This window comes from Episyrphus balteatus, chromosome 4 (assembly GCF_945859705.1).
Source record: "Episyrphus balteatus chromosome 4, idEpiBalt1.1, whole genome shotgun sequence".
NCBI classification, from domain to species: domain Eukaryota; kingdom Metazoa; phylum Arthropoda; class Insecta; order Diptera; family Syrphidae; genus Episyrphus; species Episyrphus balteatus.
In genome coordinates, this window is record NC_079137.1 from 32,441,926 (window position 1) to 32,464,311 (window position 22,386).

Sequence of the window (22,386 nt, forward strand, 5' to 3'; positions counted from 1 at the left end):
TAATTTTGAGCCCAAAAAATTAAAGGGACAAGAAAAATTTGTGATTTTCTTTGTGATTTTCGATAGACTGTATCGCAGTAAATGATCGTAGGTATCATGACAAAATAAAAAGCATGCGAAAGCTACATTCTTCTAGTTTTTTGATTTAAGTACCTACTAAATATTTTATTTTTAATGGTAAAATGGCTAAATCAATGAAACTCTTCAAACACCAAAATGTTCCTATTTTTTGTGTGCCTTTAACTAAATTAATTTAATTTGCGCAAGTGTATAAACATTTTTTTTTAGAAAAAGTGTAAGAGTTGTATTATCTGAATCTTTTGTATTTAACTTCGTAAAAAACACGATTTTTGCGCTCCACACACCATCTTTCCCCCAATTTGTTTGTGGGCAATATATTTTTCTACTTTCATATACTATATCAGTCATTGCATCTTTCGACTTTGTTGATCTGTAGGTATACCATGTTTTGAAAAAGAGTTGGACCTATGGCTTGAAATGTTTCTAATTTTGAGCCAAAAGTATTTGTTGGCTGGAAAATGGAAATATCTGCGTGGAAAAATTGATGTTAGACTATGGTAACGATACCAATAAAAAATGTTACATGTAACAAATTGAATGTACAGTTTCGTTTTCGTTTCGTATCTCGTATATCTGATTTGGTATTGGAATTTGAATTTCGTTGTTACTCGTTAGCTTCGTATGTTTCTTAAAACTAGCTCAGTGTCAGCAACGGAAAATACAAATAACGGCAATATTTAAGAAGTAACGTTTCGTTAATGGTTACTAAAGTGATTATTCGAATATAAGTAACGAATACACTGAGGGGAAAAACAACTTAAAATTAACGAAAACCACGTTGAATCAACTATTTTTCGGAATGATTTTGCGTTGAAGACGAAAAGTAGAACATATTTAGTTTAAAGTGGTTTACAGTGGTTTACAAAACATACTTAAATCGAAGTTGTTTCAACTTTGAAAAAAAGCATCAATTTAAATAAAAAAAAGAACAAATTGGCAGCCACTGGGGATTGAACCCACAACTCTTGGTCTCTAGGCGAATGCCTTACCAACGTGCTATCTCACTTTTGAAAATTAGGGTGATAAAATGCAACAAAAGCTAAAGTGCTACAAAAATTGATTTTTTTGACGTGATAACGTCTTATAAATTGATTAACCATGGCAGCCACCACAAAAAAGTCACGCCATTTTCTAACGTTACACTCTCGCACTTCCGCAGTGCGGCAAAAAATTTCAATTATAAATTAAATATTTGAAAGATAATAACCTAAAGCTTAATTCAAATGAAGGATTTTTAAAAATTCCGTCATTTAATAGGGAAAACAGGTGTAAAACGGAAAGATGAAATTTGGGCTGAAATCTAAACGCAAAATCGTACAGAATTGATTTTTTTTTGCTATAGATAGATGAGATTAATTTTAGAATTAGAATTTTAGAAAAAATTCTCAAAAATTTTGAAACTAAGCTGTAACGTTTTGTTTGAACGTTGTACACGTGTTGGGGCTATGACAAAATGATGATTTTGTGTAAAGGAAATTTTTTTTGACAATTCTAAAGATGCCATATGAAAGATGAGGGAAAAAAATTAGGCGTCTAATACGGATTTTTTTTCAACACTCTGCGTTTCAAAATATGAATTTTTGAAAAACACCTTGTTTTTTAGGGGTATTTTTGTGTAATTTTTGATTTTTAGATTTTTTTTTGGAGCTTTCAAAAAATCTCAAACTTATAGAACACGTAGTTTTTTGCCTTATGCATACATGTGCAAAAACTTGGAATCGTCTAGTGAGTTTTGACTGAATAACAGAAGAAACAAGTTTAAAAAAAACACGTTTTTTGACAGTTTTTAACCGATTTTAATTGTTTTTTATTTTAATCTTTTTTTCTTTAATAGATACAGGAATAAAGTATTAAGAGTAATGATAGACCATGGCTACGACTATATGTGTGCGAAGTTTCAATCATTCTCGTAAACACAATTTTGAGATAACGGTAAAATAAATAATAATTTTAGAATTCAACAGGTTATAACTTTTGAAGTTTGATCGAGTTCAAAAATGGTTAGTTCAAAAATGGATGTCTCATAAACCTGATCGATATATATATTTTGAGCTAAGACAATAAGCTTTCAGATTATATAAAATTTTTTGTAGGTTGTTGCTGAAAAAAATGGAATTAATGACGTGAGAAGATAAAAATTCATGTTTTCTTTGCTTTTTTTGATGAAAATGATTGTTTTCAATAAATTATTTTTGTACCTACTTTTTGCGCATTTAATTTTTAATTTAAGTATGGCTTTATGTAATGTAAGGTGAAATATATCACATGATATAAAATTTTGTATAGGTTGTCATTGAAAAAAATTGATTCAATACCGTGAGAACATAAAATTAGGTATATGTTTTTTTTTTGCTTTTTTTGATGAAAATTGATCGATTTCAAAAAATTCTAGCTCTTTTTGGAGATTCATTGACTCATTTTAAAAGCACACAACCTGTTTTCTTACGACGTTATCACGTAAAATCATCGTCCGTAAACTGGGTTTACAGACAACCTCTGTTTTTTTTTACGTTGTTTCAAATTTAATTTAAAGATGTTTCATGTTAGTTTTTTCAACGCTGACCATATTACATTTCACGTTGCGCTTTTTCCCTCAGTGATTTTCCCATATGATTTTCTGAAGCTCTACTGCGAAATACTATAAACTGCCTGGAATCGATTATTTTTTATCCTGCATTCAAGGAAATAGTGTAAAAGATCACAGCAAATTATAGGAGTGAAGGTATACCAAAAATAAAAGTACACAGTTTCCAAATTATAATAGTTGTAAAATTCACATTATTTTACATTCTAAATAATATTTTTGTACAATTTGTCGGAAAATGCGCTATTGAAATAATTGAGACAAACCAAAAAAATCTTCATATAGAAAAATACTTTATTGAAAAAATACATGAGAATTCATATGACATTAACAGATAAACTAAAAACAATTGTAATAGTTTCAGATAACCCACAGTCGGTTCTGATATTCTTTAACCTCAAATATGTAATTCCCACTACGTTTTTGTTAAAAAGAAAAACTTCAATTGAGTACAATTTATTTATTTATAAAGGGCCACTTTAGTTTTTGATTATTATTAACATCAAGCAGATAATGCTATCATTGGTGACACTCAAATTCCACTTTATCATTCATCCAATCGACCAAATTCATACCTATTTTACCAATAAAATTGTACAAAAATAAAAAAAAAAACTTTTTCCTCTTCCTGAGATGAGATACCTATTTAAAAAAAAAAAAAAAAAAAAAAACAGAGTCTACACAAATATATTTTTAATTAAACGTTATTTAAAATTCACTCCTGCATTATGCTTATGCTGGTAAGGTATACAATTCTCTATAAATAAATACCACTACTATATATTTTTTCAATAAAACTGTACTATTTTTTTTTTATATGATTTTCATTAAACTCCTGCTCACTGTTCAATGTGATGCAATGAGTACTCGGCCAATAATTCACATTAATACTGTTCACTAGCTAATTAAATTAAATGAATTTATTGGCGGAAATTGAAAACGAAACCACCTTCACGAATCGTGTGTTGCTGCTGGTGCATTGGTTGGTGTATATACGCATCACCACACACATCTGTGTGTGTACTTTATATATATGGCAACGGTTACATATAAAATATGTTTTGGTTATGTGCGATGGCTTAAGTGGTAAATAAAAAAAGGAAAACATTTTTTTTTTTTTATTTAACTGATTCCATGAGAAACCATCAGGATATGGCTCGATCGCACTTTATTATTTTGTCTCAATAAAATACAAAATAAACCCACAATTATGTATGTAAAAGTACTGGTACAACAAAAGAGTTCAGAAAAACTACGTTAGTCACTTTGCCTGCTGGACGATAGACAAGTTGAACAGAATAATTATTACGAATAAATTATTCAGAACTGGCCAGCATAGTTAAAAAAAAAAAACACTAATTACTCATTCAGTTGGAAGAGTTTATAAACTCAATTAAAAAAAAAATAAAAATAAAAGACTGGAACACCAAAACAGAGCGTATTTTTGGGAATTTTAATGAAATTTTTCATGAAATGATATAGAGATGAAGCAAATATTAGAAGCTTTTCAGTTTAAAGAATCCAAGTATCTACATATTTTAACAAATCCAAAACTATTTGAAATATTTTGTTTACTAAATTCATAAAAATGCATATATAAGTGTTTCTCAATGAAACTACATTTATAAGCGAAATTTTAAATACCTACACCGAAAAAAAAAATTGATAATAACAGCTATTAACTTAACATTTTTCAGTGACAAAAGTCGTCCAACAATTAAAATATCAATTTTGATATTTTATCATATCATTTTGACATTTTTTAATTTCAGGTGGAATAGTGAAAATTTCACTTTGTCAATTAAAATATCATTTTGACATTTTTTTAAGTTTTAGTGGATAGTGAAAATTTCACTTTGACAATTAAAATGCCAATGTTGACTAGATTTTACGTTTTAGTTTATTATAATGAAACCTATTTCTTTCCTTTTCATTTTTATTATTTTTATTATTTTAAGAATTTTCTTTCTTTTTTCAAAACATTACTGAAAGGGAATATTCTTTACAAAATAATGGTGATATTATTTTTTTTATTATAAGTGATATAATTGTTTTGTTATTTTCTCCCAAACTATGTGAAGTAAAATCTTAGTGCCAATCAAATTTTCTCAGTAAAGCATACATTTTACTTCGAAAAAACACAAAGCGCCTTTAAATTAGTACACAATAAGAATTTTTTATTTAATATTTTTCAATAATTTGGGATGAGAAATTGATATGAAAAAATGATAATAAAATATCAAAAAAAATTTCCAAAATGTGACATTTAAATATCATCCTGATAATAAAAATGTTGTTTTAACATTTTAAATATCATAAAACACATTTTATAGAGCATTTTTGGCTGATATTTAATATTTAAAAAATGTTAAATTGTTATTGGTTTTTTTTTCGGTGTACCTGCAAAGTAAAACTTCATCATTGTGTTTAACCTCCAGAGACTTTGGTTAAATCTCAGGGTTACACCTACAATGTACATAGGTCATACATGCCTTTACTTCTTCATATTTTTATTTGAGCTATTAGTGCACTTTATGACAGGTTATGGTATAGTTTCTATGAATTACTTTTGTGAACATCCTAATAAATTATTAAAAAAATCCCTTAAAAAAAAAAAAAAAAAAAAATGTATGGTCAAATATTCAAAATTGTAAGAAATTCGACAAATATTAAAAAAAAAATTATGTGTGCAATTCACACGTGGTAGAAGTGAAACCTTAAAAAATCATTTTTCTTGCAAACAAAAATCCATCACCTTTAAATCCATATATCATCTGAAAGCTTATTATTTCACCTTTAATATTGTGCTTCAATCATATTTCTACCATACCTACAAAAAAAGTAAGAATTTTATAAAGCCAACCATGTCGAAATTTCAAACTGAGATTACGGTACTTCCTACACTGGTGGCTGGTCATCGGTAACAGATTTCCACAGGTGTTTTGTGGTATTTTTTTTAAAGTTTTTTTTTTTAATTAAAGAGCACGTACCGTTATTTGTGCAAGGTAATATTATTACCATGCGTATTAAAGTTAAATAAAATTTGTATGTGCGCTAGATCAAAGGATATAACGTGTTTAGAAAAAAGACATCTTTTTACCGTTATCTAAGGATGAAATTAATTGAAATTTTGCACAGCTATAGTTTATTTGATTACCTATCTACAGTATAAATTTCATTCATCTATTAAAACAAAAAAGTTATAGTCAATTGATTTTTCCTGTCGCTTTGTCGTTTTATCTTGTTTCAAATCACTACGATACTAAAGAAGTTTTCCCTTCAAAAATATTTTTTAATGTAGGTACACACTTTGCATTGATTTTTTTTTTTTCAATGCAGAAGATTTTTTATTTGCAATAAATTTTTTTTTTTTTTCAGTGAAAAATATTTTTATTTTCAGTGCAATTTTTTTCATTTGCAAATTAATTTTTTTATTAATGCAAAATATTTTTAGTTGCAATAAAAATAATGGAGAAGATCAAATATATGAACCTAAAAAAATATGTCAATTTTTGAAAAACGGCAACGCCATATTTCCGTTTTTCGAATTTTTTGAGAAAAACTAAACGCAGTTTTGTTAGAAGCAATAAGAGTATTACGTACACCAAATTTAATCAAAATCGTTGGTGCCGTTTTCGAGAAAATTGAAATACTTCGAAAACGTTATTCTCGATGTACAGATGGACGCACAGACAGACGCACAAACGCACACACCGACGGATGGCATGACGAAAACCACTTTTTTATCTTCTCCATCATCGTAATTTTGGTTTTGATTAAAACCTCGAATTTTTTTTTCTACACCAAAAGAATACTTGCCCTATAGAGCAAGTAAAAAAAAATTGATATTCAATAAAATTGTGGAGAAACGTTGCTTACAGAATTTTGTCACTGTTAGATCTCAAAACTAGAAATTTTCAGCTTCAAAATCCTTCAATTCCATTGAGACCAATTTATTATAAGGAAAATTCCAGTCACTTAATATTTTTTTTTATTGCTTGTTGAGTGCATTTATAAAATCGGACCCATAGTTTGTTCCTTCCGAAAAAAATTTTCTGCGATGGAGTTTTGTTTGGACATCAAAAATGAACTAATTTTTTAGACTTAACTCAATATGTTGGTTCCAGAAGTTCAAATTAAATTATTCATACACTTCCTTAACGAAAAATCTTTTCATACCCTTCACAATATTTGTTTTCACCTTCAAGTTAGCAAAGTCTTATTTCATTTTCACAAAAAAAAAAAAAACACATCACTCTTCTCAAAGTCAATTCATCAAAACACCTTGAGACTTGCAAATGAACATCTTTTAGTTTGCTCACATGAAAACGAAAATAATATGATAGGTATATACATTTCAAGAAGTTTTCATCAAAAAACTTGCGCCAACTCACTTTCTTTTTGCTAGGTCCATTAAACTAATTACCTTTAAATTATTTAACTATACACTATATGATATTAATATATATCTGAGAACATCCATGATACCTCTATCACTCTTAAGACTGTCATTACGACGATATGCAAAAAAAAAAAAAGTGCATATCCTTGAGCAACTGTGCTCAAACACTTTTCGAAATGAAGACAATTTAATTGCACATATAGCTTCTACATAGGAATATTTTATTGTGATGTTTAACACACTACACCGGATTTTCAAGGTTGTCAATTCGTTCACTCATTCGGAATGATGCAGGGAGTGTCATTAGATTTTTTTTTTCGTGTCCCAAGTTCAACTGAAATAGACAAAAAAAAAATCACTATGCATAAGATTTTTAGAGAGGAAATAAAGACAAAACGTGTCACACTGAGAAACATCCTAACACCATCTGAGTGTCAAAAAAAAAAGAAACAAAACAAAAATTGAATGTCAAGTGTTTATTTCACTGCTGATCTCTTGATGTACTTGTGCACTTTACTCTCTAAACAATATTCATATTTCGAGCAAATATTTAATTTTTTCTTATGTTTCTTAATTTTTTTTTTTTTTTTTGTATTTTGTCTTCATCTTTACATGTGTCTATGGCCTAAACTGTGAACCCCCTTGCTTGGCCTAGAATAGCCCATGAACTCAGTTCAGATGGTGTATAGAGATGAAGGAAAACGCAAACAAATCCTCTTAACATAATTTTCTACAAAATGCTCCCTCACAATGGCTGATGCGAATTTTCGTTGTTGCTGAATGACACTGCTAACAAAAAGGTGCCGAGAACAAACAAACAGAAAACTTTTTGTATTTTTTTTTTTTTGCTCTTGTTTTGTTTAAACTTTTTTTCTTCTTGTTATATTTTTTGGCCTGTTGTCGCGTTTTTTTTTTTCATTCGTCCTTTGTTTTATTTTTTGTTTTGTTCGTCCTGTTTGCCTGTGACCGTATCTTTTAGTGTCCTGCTTTAGTTCTTTTGAATTGGATTTCTGTTTAACTTAAGCACATCAAATAGAAATGGCTGGAAAAAATTACATCTTTTTTTAACCCTACCACTATTTCCTCTCCCTCAACAGTGCTGTCAATTGTATGTACTTACTACAATAATATTTTATTGTTTTGGATACATTCTTTTAAAAGAATCTTATGAAAAATCAAAGCATCTAGTTCATTTTAATATACATATTACAACCAAAATAAGGAACAAGAAGTGTACAATCTATTTTGAATTTTTCTCTGAGAATATGTATAGTATACGGTGGTTTGTTAATCACGAAAGACAAACACTACATCATGAGATAGTAATAGTTACTGTGTGATATTGACCAATTATTTTTACATTATGGATAAGCAGGTAAAAACTATACTACCTACTTTTTTCCAAAAGAGGACACTCTGGCGTATACGTAATTTTTTTTTTTTTGTATTAAACAAATTTAAGAGCAAATGGTTTGATTGGCAATGCGTTGTTGTTGTTGCGCATATGGGTTCAGTGCTTAATAATACTTAAGGAACTTCCTTACTAGCTTCACAAAAATATTAAACAGCAGAAAGCGATTTCTCTATAAATTCTAGCAAAAGAAGTGTACAGATTAAAAAAAAAACATAATTTTCATTTCAAAAGCCACAATAGCTAAAAAAAAAGATATACCTACATTGAATACTAGTTTAGAGTTTAAATGGGCATATCGAGTATTTCTTAATTGAGAAAATACTTGCATATCGAGACAGTGCACATAGAGGTATTTCAACAATCTAAGCGGATAAAATTTTTTTTATTTTATAACACGCAAATGACTAAAATCAATTGTTTTTGCTACAAAAAAACTTTTTTTTAAATAAATTATTTTTTTTGGAAACAAATTTTTTTTCTTGAATTTTTTTTTTTTTTTAAATTAAAAAAAAAATATTTTTAAATGCCCAATATACAAAATTATTTGATAACGGGAGAAAAAATTCAGATTATAATTTTTTTAATAATAATTTTGCAAATATATTAAAATGTTCTATGTGCTCAAAATTCGCGCGACTGCTGTATTCCGCGGCTCAATTGTTAAGAACTTGTTAGATAAAACGTTCAAGTTTTCATACAAATAACAATAACTGCGAGATCTAGCAGTATACACAACGAAATTTATTTTCATACATAAAAATTCTTTAAAAAATTATCTTTATTTTGGCCCCTTTTTGCCTACCACTAAACAAATATTAAGGTAAACCAAATTTCATAAAATATATTGTATTTGAAATGTCTAGTACCTGTTGTTTCCGTATCCTTCGCTATTTTCAGCAGAAAAAATTTAAACACTGCAAATCAGTCCTGTCTTACAAATTTTCAATGATTAAGTTCCGACTAATTTTTTTTTTTTTGGTTTCTCGCAATTGGAGAAGATTGTTGTTTGTTGGAGTGTCCCCTACTTGTGGACTGCAATAATAATGGATATGTGTTAACTTTGATATTTTGACTTTTGGCCGAGTAGATCATGCAAATACCTCTATGTGGGCTGGTGCGACAACTCAAAAAGTGTCGATTTTGAATTAGGTATATCGATATTCGAGTTCGCATAAATACTGCCATCACAGTTGCATCTAATTTCTTTTCACCATTTCAGATGTATCAGCTGAGAATACAATTTAGTTTTATGTGAGTGAGGGATTTTATGAACTAAGAAAGGCCTGAGAGAAAACTAGGAATCTAAAATTTATTTAAAATTTATGAGATATTCAATTATACCTCCAATTTACACCGAATTCGATAGTAAAATCATGATTAGGTACATTTGTAAATTCTAAATAAAATCACATATTGTCAATTTAACTTGGAGTTAAAAAAAATTATTTGCATTTAAAGGCGCAATTGTTTACTTTCTTAAATATTTGTTATTTATAAGAGTTATGTTTATGTACATAGAAATTGTTCTGCCACTTATAATGATAAAGAAATTAAATAATAGTAAAAACGACAACCCTGTTCCTGTTTCCCCAACTGCTTCACCATCTCAACATCAACTACACCACTCTCTCTCGCCTTTCAATTTATGAAAAAAAAAAAAAAAAATCCCCAAGTTTACGGGCATTTATTTCATAAGTCCTTGTTTTCTGAAATACTTGAGTTTAAATAACTGTTTTTCTTTTCTCATTCTACTATTCAAAATTATATACACAAACACACTGCATATAAATACATATGCCTATGTGTAGGTATATTTTTTTATATGAAAAAGACTATGGTGATGAATATTCTCATTCTCTTGTAGAATTCAAGCTCAAGAGTGTGCAGCTTAGTTTTGTCCTTAGAATATGGCAAAAGTGAACGCTTTTGTGATGCCTTTGGATAAAATGACGAGGTTTGTTTTGTCGTTGAAATGAAGTTTCAAGAGTATTATTATAACAGATATGATGAGAGTATAAAAGTACTCTGTTTTCGCTAAAAAAAATTAGGATTTTTTTTTCAACTTTACTGACAACAACTATAGTTACTTTCTTGTTCTTTCAGGTAAGGAGTAAAGCACTGTAGAAGTGTTTTAATTGGAATTATGATAGCTTTTAGGTATAATTTTATAAAATCGCCAACACAGAAACAGAGGAACTGAAATAAACCATAACCATTTTCTAATACAGCTTCAATAACCTTTTAAATGAACACGTTTAGAATTTACTTTATCTATATTCGATCTTCAATCCAAAAATATTCTATGGAAAAAAAAAATAAGCAAACTTTTGACTCTCTATCTCTACATTATTAAAGTAAAATGCGTCGCATGTCCTGTTAGCTTTCTTTAGTCGTTTTTTCTTTTTTTTCTTTTCAAATCAAATCATCGAACTTAACAATGAAATTGCAACAATAGTCTTTTTACTTTTTCTGTCTTCATGGGTGACGTAAAGTTACAAAACGAAAAAGAAACAAAAAAAAAAAAACTTCAACGATAACTTGCAAACTATATCTTCTACTCTTTCAAAAATAGAGTGAGCGAAATAATCCTACAGCAAAACACAAAACTTTATCCTTTTCCCAGAGGCGGATTTAAAAAAAATATATATAAGCACACAATAAGGACATGCTTTTTTTCTGTCTGTGGAGGTTACATGCTTTGGCGTGATTTCCTTAAATAGGAAATGGTTATATTGAAGAGAGATTTTATTTAAATTTTTGGTACAAAAAAAAATTAAATTTTCAGTTCAGATATATGTAGGATGTAGGGTACTTTTGTAGATGGACATATTTTTCTCAACTATAAAATTTTTCATTCCGTTTAATAATAATAATAACTGACTGAAGAAAGTTAGTGTTTAATTCTAGTTTAGCACTAATTTATACTTTTGAATTTTTATTTTATGTTTTAGTACTAAAATCGAAAATCTCCCAAATTCGAAATTGTTGAGTTGAAGCTATGAATTGAAATTGAATTAAATTCTTAATTGAATTAAAAAAATCCCAAAACTTAGTGAATTTGGCATAGGAAGTTATAGTTACATTATTTTTTATAAATACCCTACTCTATACTCCGAATTACAAAATCCTTGCAATTATTTTATAAAATGAAAAAAACTCAGTATCTTTATAATATCTACTTATTTCGAAAATTTTGCAGCATTGTTTTTATAAAATTGTTTTAATTTATGAGAGGATTCAATTACTAAGGTTTTCTGTGAACAATGTTTGATGGATCAAAAGGTCATAAAGTCATCTTAGCCTCCACGTCATTTTTTAAATTTTAGAATAACTGCCTTTATAGGTACTTATTTATATACAAGTAGGTACTTATTAATCTATTAAATAGACCCTTTTGAATAGAACAAATTCGTTTAAGAGTTTTTATTGCTAAATATAATTCCTTGGCATGAAAGTATACTTCAGCCAAAAATGCTTCTAAATTAATGTATTTATGAGAAAACGGCAACACTGACTGGTCGGTTTTAAGTTTTTCTGATTTAACTCGAAAACCAAGCCTAACTTTGAAATGGTTCAAATACACTTTTTATAGCAAATTAAATTTTTTATCAAGTTAAGGTGTTTAAAAAAAATTCTAAAAATTAGTTTTGACTAAAATTCCAACCTAAAATCAATGGAAAAAAAGTTAAAAATTTGTTTTAATTTTTTTTTCCTAAATCAAGGGGCATTTGGTGTATGAACCCGGTACGTCCAAACTTTGTACTGATAAAATAAAGTAGATGTAAGATCCTTTGAAAATGTGCAATTTTTGTTTTATTTTATTTTACTTTATTTTTTTTTTTTTTTTTTTTTTCAAGAAACTACAGAAATGATACAAAAAACTTCAAAATCGTTTGAGCAGTTTTTCAAAATAAATGAAATAGAAACCACAATTTAAAAACAAAATTTAAAAATTATTTTCCAACACATTTACGAAAAAACGGATTTTTTCTTAAATTAAAACCCAATTCTAAAATAATTTTAACTATAACAGTGGAATTAGAGATTTTTTACCTGTAAGTATGGCAAGATTTTCACATTTAATTCTTCAAAACCATGTTTTTAACCATTAAATTAAATATTGAATTTTAATTTTTAAAATAAAAGAATTATAAAATACAATTTTTTTAAATTTAACTTTAAAATTTAAACTGCTGATATCAAATAAATGCCGAAATACATTCAATAAAAAATTTAAATTAACTAGGTATATAAAAAAATATTTTTATGAGTTGTTTTTTTTTTTATTTTTTTTTTAATTTTAATTTTTAGGGAGAATGTATTAAAATCAAATTTAATTTTATTTAAAAATCGTTTTAAAATGTGGGAGAAACTTTCACTAACTAAATTTTTAATTACGATATTATATGTACGTTGATACTACATTTATCAATATGCAAATCCTGTATCCGATGACAATCCTGTATTACAATACATTAACCCTTTGACTGCCAGATTTTTAATGCTCTGATATTTGACATTAGGTGTCGCCGAAAAATGTTAGCCATGGCAGGCAAAGACTTAATAGAGAAAAGAAATGTAGGGTTTTTTTCGACCTTACCAAAAATAACTTTACCTGTCATAAACTAATTTCGGAAAAGTTTAATTTTCTCAAAAATGGCTCCAACGATAAAAAAAAAAAAACTCAAATGTTAGTTTTTAAACAAGGTCTATTTTTTGATGAAAATTTTTTTTTTTTGAAAATCATTATTAACGGCGCCTACCATAGAACTGCTTTTTTCAAATCTAATTTTCTGCCAAACTGCTAATTGTATTTCAACGAAATTTTTTATATAAAAGCATTTATATAAATATATATTTCAATATAGATTTATGTATTTTTTTATAATTTAATATAATATAATATTTTAATAGGTATAAATCAGAAAAATTTTTTGAAAAAAAAAAATTTATTGATTTTTAAAAAATTTGAAAATTTTTTTTTTAAATCAAATTTTCGAAAACGTTGCATTTAATTTTTTTGAAATTTTGTTCTCAGATATTGATAAGAGATTTTTGCAAAATGGCGTACCAATTTTATTTTAAAACATTTTTCCAAAAAATTAGAAATTTATAAAAAAAATAAATTAAAAAAATTAACTTAAAGCAGTTTTTAAAAAAAAACTAATCTTAATTTTTTTTTGCTCAAAATGCACCTTAATGTATCAAATAAAATTGCATACTTGTTTTGGAGGGCAATTTGATTTCAGATGTTGTTTTATTGCTTTGAAAAACGAATTTTATGTTTTTTTTTTTTTAATTTAGGTACATTCTTATATACCTTCCTACATTTCCCAAATTTTTATATAAAAAGCCTTAACAATTTAAGGAAATTGAACATTTAAAGCAAGTTTGTGCTACCCAGTCGTGCATTTTATTTTTAAACACCTTCAGTTTCTAATCTAAAACAGAGGTTTTCCATTTTGTGTACCTATGTTGGACCAGTTTGTAATTGTCTTAACCTGAATTATTATTCTGAACGCCTCATTTGAATTTCAAAACATTTTCTACTGGTGTGAACTATAAACTGAAGGCTATGGTGACAAATTTTCAAAAAAAAAAATGTTTGAATTTATAAAATTAATAAATTTTTGAAAGCAAATTATTCGCTTATGTTATTTTTTGAATATTTTTACTAGGTATAAGAAAAATCAGTCAACTATTTTTCATTAATCCAAATTTTTGTGAGCTTACACGAAACCAATACTCTTGTCCTAAGGCCAAAGTAGTACCTATCTAAGTTTGAAAAAAAAGTAGACGTCTACCATCGCTCGGTGCTTTGGTATCCTCTTAAGCTGCCCTAAAAAAAAACTGACAAGCGAAGAAATTATTGTTTTCTAGAAATGGAATTTAACGACACAAAAAAAAAAACACGTCCACAAAACAAAACAAAACAAAAAAAATGAAAATGGAACAAACCGAATATACCTAATATGCGACACGAAGGGAAAATAACGGTAATATTTCATTGTTTCAATGTTTTTGTTGTGTTTTTTTTTTCAATTTTGCCCCCAATATACCAATCTTTGGCAAACTATTACTATTTGAGGGGTGGGTTTGTTGGGGGCTGGATATGTGTGTGTTTCAAAAAAAGGATAATAAAGAAAAAAAAAAAGTCCTAAAGATAAAAAGCGAAATATTTCTATTTGATTCCTTTTTACGAGCGACTAACTGAAAAGCTGGATGACATTTTTTTTTTATTTTAAAAATCCCCATCCACCAGTAGTTATCCTTTTAACTGCTTAAGCAGAGTGTGTATGGTGTGAGGTTTTTTTTTTGAAATTTTTTTGTCAATGCCCTCTCGTTTAATTTTTACTGATATTTTTATTTTTTTTTTTCTTATTTGAATCGTTTCAGTTGCATCGTGCATGGCAGTGGTAACAAGCGCCGAGGAATGTGGCCAAGAGGAATTCACAAAGTGCTCAGAGCCCCTAGACATGCTTCATCTAACGTCTGAGTTTTCAATTGGGGCCTCCAAAAAGGAAGAACTAGACAAACTTTGCCAGTAAGTTGTGCTCACATAAGATCCTTATACTAAATGGTAAAATAGATAAATGGACATAATACAGTTCGGGTTAATTGAATAGATATACAATAAATATTAACTTTTTTTTAGACAACATATTTGAGGTTCCTTCTTTAGATTGGTAAAAAATTTGTGGGGAATATATTTATAAATTCAGTTTTACAAAATTTAGCAAACATTTAATCAATCTCGATCCTCCACTTCGTTTCTTAAATGAAGTTTTTTTTTAGAAGGTAGACAAGGAAATGTGAATTATAAAAGACAGAAAAAACTTAAATTAACTATTACTACTAATGGGAAAGGCACACAATCCCGAAAAGGCCCAAAATCCATAATCCAGGGAACTCAGAATCCCGAAAATCCCAAATCCCGAAAACTCAGAATCCCAAAAATCCCAAATCCGGAAAACCCAAAATCCTGCAAAACCAAAATCCCGGTTTGCGGTTAGTTTTCATTTTATATAATTTTTGGGATTTCAGGATCCTATTCGGGACTTCGGAGTTTCGGGAGTTCGGGATTTTCGGGATTCTGGGTTTTTGGGGATTTTGGGTTTTTGGGATTTTGGTTTTTTGGGATTCTGGGTTTTCGGGATTTTGGATTTTCAGGATTCTGGGTTTTAGGGATTCTGTTTTTTTTTGGGGATTTTGGGTTTTCTGGATTTTGGATTTTCCGGTTTTTGGGTTTTCGGAATTATGAACCCAACCCGTTTCGAATAGCTAGGTAAAAAATGTCAACTTCACAACCAGAATTAAGTATTCAAAATATAAACTTCTTAAAAGGACTAATCAGTAGACCCCTAGTGTACACGTTTGTAATATACACCGTGGGTGGGCGACTACAATGAAGGGGAACGAGAGTCTCTAATGGAATTAATTGTGACCAATTGATGTTGCTCCTGGAATTTTTCTCATTTCCTTTTATTTTATTTTTCCTTCAAAGTAACATAAGCTTTTAATTGGGAAGGATACAGAGACTATTTTTCCTTAGCTAATTCGCACTAGCTCCTTAAAAATTGCACACAGCTTTTGGAAAATGATAAAAGTTCCTTTTTCTTGTTGTTTCTGTTTTTCTGTCTTTTCTTTTTTAACTGCTGAAATTGGTTTTCCACAGCAGAAGAAGAGCAGTGGCCAAAAGCCCTTTCTTTCATTCGAATTGATCAAAAAGGAACCAGGGGGGCAATTTAACAGACAACCGACCGAAGGACCAAAGCAACTTATCCCGATGCACTATTTTCAATTCAAAACATGTCCATAGATTTTGGCAAGAGGATGGGTAAAAAAAAACTGTAGGAGGAAAATTGGGAAAAAAAAAACTCAAGGACACTCCTACAAACAGAGCACAACCAAAAAACAACAAAATAAAAAAAAAAACTTAAAAAACAAAACCCCTAGCAAAGAGGAAGAAGAGATGCAGAGAAGAAGATCCTCTCGATACATTTTCGAGGACTTAAATTGAATTTATAACTTTTGCACAAAACAGACGACCGGGTATGAACGAAGACCGACCGTTAGCGCTAGGACATAGAAAACATCCGATCGAGTTTTTTTTTTCTTTCGTTTGTTTCCTTATTTCTTTTTTTGAGCTACTATCAATGGCTTTTTGGTGTATTTTAAAGAAAAGAATGACCTTTTTTCTGGTTTTTTGTATGTGTGTGTTTTTGTTTTTATTTTTTGCCTGGCCATCCTGGGTGCGTACTTTTTGTTTTTTGTTATTTTTACTAAGAGGACATTAGTGTATCCTTATTAATGCCCGGGAATTCATGACTTATTGAACTGTGCTAAAAGGAAATGTCACTCCTTAGAATTAGCTATATGAAAAACGAAGATGGACCGTTATAGGAGTGAACGAGGTTTCATACATAATATACACAGTTAGAGCCTGATGGCTCATTAAAAATTCTATAAACGGATTTTTTCCTACAATACTCGGGCTGGTTTCTTGATTTTTTTTTTCTTTTGCTTTGCTCTGCTCCTAACCAAACAAACTATAAATGGGTCGTGAAAAAGGAAGGAAGGACAATGACATAATCTAATTATTTGTGAAATTTAAATTCCGGTGATACCTACCTAAGTTATAAGGATGTATATTGTTATACACCAGGTATATCTATACAAGGTTGAGTTGATTTTGGTTAAAGTTTTATCAAGCTTTCGATTGTTCTTTTTTTTTCATTTTGATTAAGAAATTTATTTACGATAAATAGAAAATGGAATGAGTGATTGCATGAAGAGCTTCATCGTTTGGTAGATATTCAATGTTAAACAACGGAGATATTGTATAAGAAGAGCTATCAAAACGAATAAGTATAAAGCACTTTGTTCTATTTTCAGGATGAATTCTGATAATTATAGTATTAGAGACTTCTGTTGAATAAAGAAGACAAATATTTTTCGTTTTTAGTTACCTTAAAGCAAAACAAATTATCGAAAATGTATCAAAACTAGGATTATGGATATAAGAGTGTCCGTTATTTCCCAAAGTGATTTTTTCCGGGGAGACACCCCCTAGATCGAAAGTTTAGGGCCTAAATAAGGGGAATTTAGCAAACAAAAATTTGTTGGAGGTCATTAACCCGTGCCTCTAGGGTCATACTTTCCCCATACAAATTTGTATGGAAAATTTTTAACTCATACATAAAATTTTTTTCTCTCGAGTTAAATCATCTTTTTTTAAAATGTTTGATAATTCTGGTTGGAAAACAGTTACTTTAAAAGATCACATTCAAAATTTTTCGTTAAAAATTTTTTTTATATTTTATTTCGGTTTTTGAAATTATTAGCTGTTTTCGTAGTTTTTGCTTTTACGTTTTATTTTGTTATTTTTAAAGTACAGTTTGATGCAGTTTTATTGGTTTTTAAAATATTTTCAAATATTGCATTCAAAAATGTGTGTATAAATCAAAAAATTTAATTTTTTAAATTTTTATTTGAAATTTTTGCCGTTTTTATATACGTTTAAATTTATTTTTTTCCGAAAATTAAAAAAATATTTTATTGGAAAATTTTGAATGTGATCTTTTAAAGTAACTGTTTTCCAACCAGAATTATCAAACATTTTAAAAAAAGATGATTTAACTCGAGAGAAAAAAAATTTATGTATGAGTTAAAAATTTCCTATACCAATTTGTATGGGGAAAGAATGACCCTAGAGGCACGGGTTAATGATCTTCAAAAAATTTTTTTTTGCTAAATTCCTCTTATTTAGGCCCTAAACTTTCGATCTAGGGGGTGTCTCCCTCGAAAAAATCACTTTGGAAAATAACGGACACCCTAATGGATAGTTACTTGGCAATTCGTCGCCTGAGAATTGTTTTGTCGTATACGCCAATTTTGGAATTTTAGGAAATCGCATTTTAAGGTTTGAGCTTTTATAAAAAAAAAACTGGCCGATAGATTTTTTTCAATTTTTAATAGAATATTTTGTGCGATATCTTCTTCATATTTATGTTGTCAAAATTGTCACATCTATTTTAGTTTTCAAATTATCAAGGTTTTTATCCAAAATCAGTTTGTCGTAAACGCCACCAAAATCAACTTTTTTTTCCATCCCGTACACGTACGACAAAGTAGGCGCACGTACAACATTCCAATACTAAAAAATAAATAAAAAAATTTTCACAGTTCGTTTTTATTTATTAATTAAACATTTAAAATATAGTTTCTTATTTCATAGAAGTAGTATTGGTTTGACTTAGAGGCTCAATTATTAAAATAAATATATTTAAAATAAAGAAAAACCAACAAATATGACCATAAACATAAAAAAAATTTAAAAAACGTCTTTACAAAAAATAAAAGTCATCCTATGGCTATGAAATATGAAAGAAATAAAATAAAAATAAACCAAGTTTGGTTAAATTAATAAATTAATATATGGTCATAAATAAAAGTAAATTAAATAAATATCAAACTTAAGAATATATTCTAATTTTTTGATTTGAATAACGCTTCATAATATTCTTGGTCCGATTTAGGCATAAATATGAAAAGGCTTTTAATATCAATAATCTTTTCCATAGCTAGTTATCGAGTTAGATTTTTTAGTAATTTGAAGACATTGGCTGAACAAATTTACAGGAGTTGCTATGCTAGACTTTTTATATGTTTTAAATATTGATGAGCTTTTATATTCCACTTTTCTACCGCTCGCTTTATAAAATAGTGTAAAAGTATCATCAGTATCATCAATTTGCAAAACAATATCGCAAATTTAGCGAAGAACAATGGCGCCTTAAAAAAATAATTTTCAACCAGCAGGTGTTTTTTGCGAGCGGGTGCAATAACAAAACTCACAGCAACCCTTTTTCGCTTCGTTCACGACAACGCGCGTGAACGAAGAGGCGCCACGGGCTCGGCGCGCGCCCACGACTACAGTCGACTTGTTGAACTTGTGTGTTCGATACAAGATCAATAAGTATACAGCAATAAAACAGCAACCTTTTTTTCACTTTACTTCGTTGAAGACAGCGCGCGCGAACGAAGTGACAAGATCAATAAGTGTACAACAATAAAACAATAAAACTGCGACCTTTTTTCACTTCGCTCAAGACAACGCGCTTGAACGAAGCGGCGCCTGCGACCGACGGTCGACTTCTTGATCTTGTGTTCGATAGAAGATCAACAAGTGTACATATTTATAAGCGGTACTTGCGACCGAGGATGAGGCCAAGTATCTAGCGGCAGGAACAAACGACAAGAACCATGACAAAATTAAATACAACACTCAGATGCACTTTTTTCTTCCTTGCACCTCTAGGAATAGTGCATAACCTCAAATAGCGCAAAGCTTAATGCAGCCCTTAGTTTTTAAATTCGTTGTCCTTATAGCACATGAAGTCCTTATTTTCAATAAATACTTTTCTAGTAGGTTTATTATATTTGTTTATATTCTATTTGGGTCATATACCTACATACATGTAAGACAAAACAAGTTCGAAATTTTCTACCCTATATGTTTTGTACGACGTACGACAAACCAATACTGAAGAAAAAAAAGCTGAAAAATACATAGAATTTTTGTCGTAAACGCCAAAAGTTGACGCTTACGACAAACCAACGCTAATCCGATGCTTATTTTGTGGATATACGACAAAATGCACACTAATTATCTCAGTAACGGTAAACGATAGGACAAATCTGATAACAGAAATGAAAAGAGAACGTTCTAAAACCTATTACTACATATCCAGTTTAAAAAAGTGCATTTTGGCGTTTACGACAAAACAACTCTCGGGCGACGAATTATGTTTTCGCTTTTCAAAAAGTGGTCGGGCCACCCCATAGTTTGGATCCACATCCGACAGCACACACGGATGTTGGCTGAGGTATAACACAGACTTTTTATTTGCACTTTTTGCTTATTTATTATTATGTTTAATTATTGCTCACATTTTGTCTGTGAAAAAAAAAAAATATTTTATATGTTTAGTAAAGATAAGTAAAACTTAAAAAAAATATTGGCTTTTCAAAGAAGCTTAAAAACAAATCAAGATTACGTTCAAAACGTAAACGTTATCCTGTTACCCTGTTATTATTATAGATAAGTGGAACAAACTTTGCGGATGGGACCAAATATCGAAATAAATAATTTTTCTGCGCCACTCTAATATACAGGGTGATTCAGGAGTAATGTGCCAAAAAAAAAATATTAAAAATTAACGGTTACACCTACAATAACATACTATACCTTTTTGTAGAGCTAGTCTAGTCTAGTCTTTTACAAAAATTTAAAATAAAGCCAATTTATGGTACAGTTTTTGAAATATTAATTTTCAAAATCAAAATCAAACTAATTTTTCTCAAAATTTTATGTTATCTAAGTACTGATTTAGTTTTTGAAATTCGATGCTCTCTTTTGTCTTTAAACAAAAACATAAAACCGTATTCAAAAATATCTTGTCGTTTTCGAGAAATTAACAAAAACCAAAACTACTTTTTTCTAAAAAAAACCTCTTTATTTTCTGTTTTTACGTGGCTGAACTTGTTGATAAATTAATTTATGAAACATTAACCATTCGGCAATTATTTTTTTAAATTTTAAGACTCAAATAAGGATACAATAAAGTGATACAGTATTGGATTAACCCTAAATTGATCAATCTTTTTAAAAGGATAACACCTGAAAACTTACCTAAGAGATTTTCTTACTATGTCTGGGGTGCTCGCCGCCCATTGATTCTAGCTGTAAGAGCTACAAATCTAGGTATAGTACGTTATTGTAGGTGTAACCGTTAATTTTTAATATTTTTTTTTAAATTAAGTCAGTTTTTTGTTAAATTGTCCCTCCCCGCTAAACGAAGGGGAATAGAACCCCCCCACCTCCCATACGATTTTTTTCTTGTCTCGACCCAACCTACACGCTCCAGCTTTTTGGCACATTACTCATATTCTGTCCTTTTTGGGATGATTTATATCTCTTAGGGCCAATTTTTCAATAGTCAGTTAAACAGTCATTTAGTACTTATTCCTAAGGATAGAGAAAAAATCAATTTTTCAACAAGCAGATATAGCTTACCTATTCCTTAGAATAAAACTATCTGCTTCTTTCAGAGACGAATAAAAATTATTCTAAGGAATAATCTCAACAAAAATATTCAGTCAGTTGTCAAAGCTGTTTTGAAAGAATTTTGAAAAAAATACAGTGGAACACAAGAAAACAAAAACAATCATGAATAAAAATGACGTTTAATTTTAAATATTTTTGAATTTGACAATTTTTTTTGTTATTCTGTAGAATAAATTATTCTTAATTGAAAAATTCAATGTTTTTATCTGATTGTTTATGAGCCTAATAACTTTATTCGTGAAAAATTATTATTGAAAAATTGGCTCTTAATGTACAATTATGTAATTGAAAAATTAAACGCTACAGTTCAATACAACCACCACATAAATCCTACAGAGTTTCAAATTAATCCATACCAACCGTTCTTTTGATTCCTTCGATTGAATATTAAAAAAAAAAACAAAGGGGAATGTCCGTCGCTGACCTTAAATTTAAAGGCTTACTACATCAATTTCGGCTATTTCAAACTACGTCTATAACGTTTTTCTTTCTCCAACTTTTCAAATTCTTCATCTTTATAATATATTCAGAATAATGACTGGTTAAGTTCATTTCAAATTTGTGTATTGTTCACAACTTTAAGATGCTCTGTTTTAGAAACGTTAGGAAATTTTGAAAAAAAAAAAATGTTTTCAGACCAATAGTTTTTAAGCTCTAAATTTATTTCTTTCATTTTATTTAAAAACCCACTTTCAAAAATTTTTGTTTTCCAAACAAATCTTGAAAAAGAATGCATAACAAAAGTTTATTACTCAATAGTTTTCGAAAAATTATTA

General features: G+C 28.9%; 1 protein-coding gene across 4 annotated transcripts in view; it reads left to right on the top strand.

The window, feature by feature from the left end:
* The window catches only part of LOC129917684 (uncharacterized), an 82,488-nt gene that overhangs the window by 52,564 nt on the left and 7,538 nt on the right, over positions 1–22,386 (top strand). For all 4 annotated transcript variants that reach the window (XM_055997732.1, XM_055997730.1, XM_055997731.1 and 1 more), the window contains exon 3: positions 14,878–15,025. In XM_055997732.1, coding sequence (XP_055853707.1) covers positions 14,878–15,025 — 148 coding nt within the window. The remainder of the gene's footprint in view (positions 1–14,877; positions 15,026–22,386) is intronic.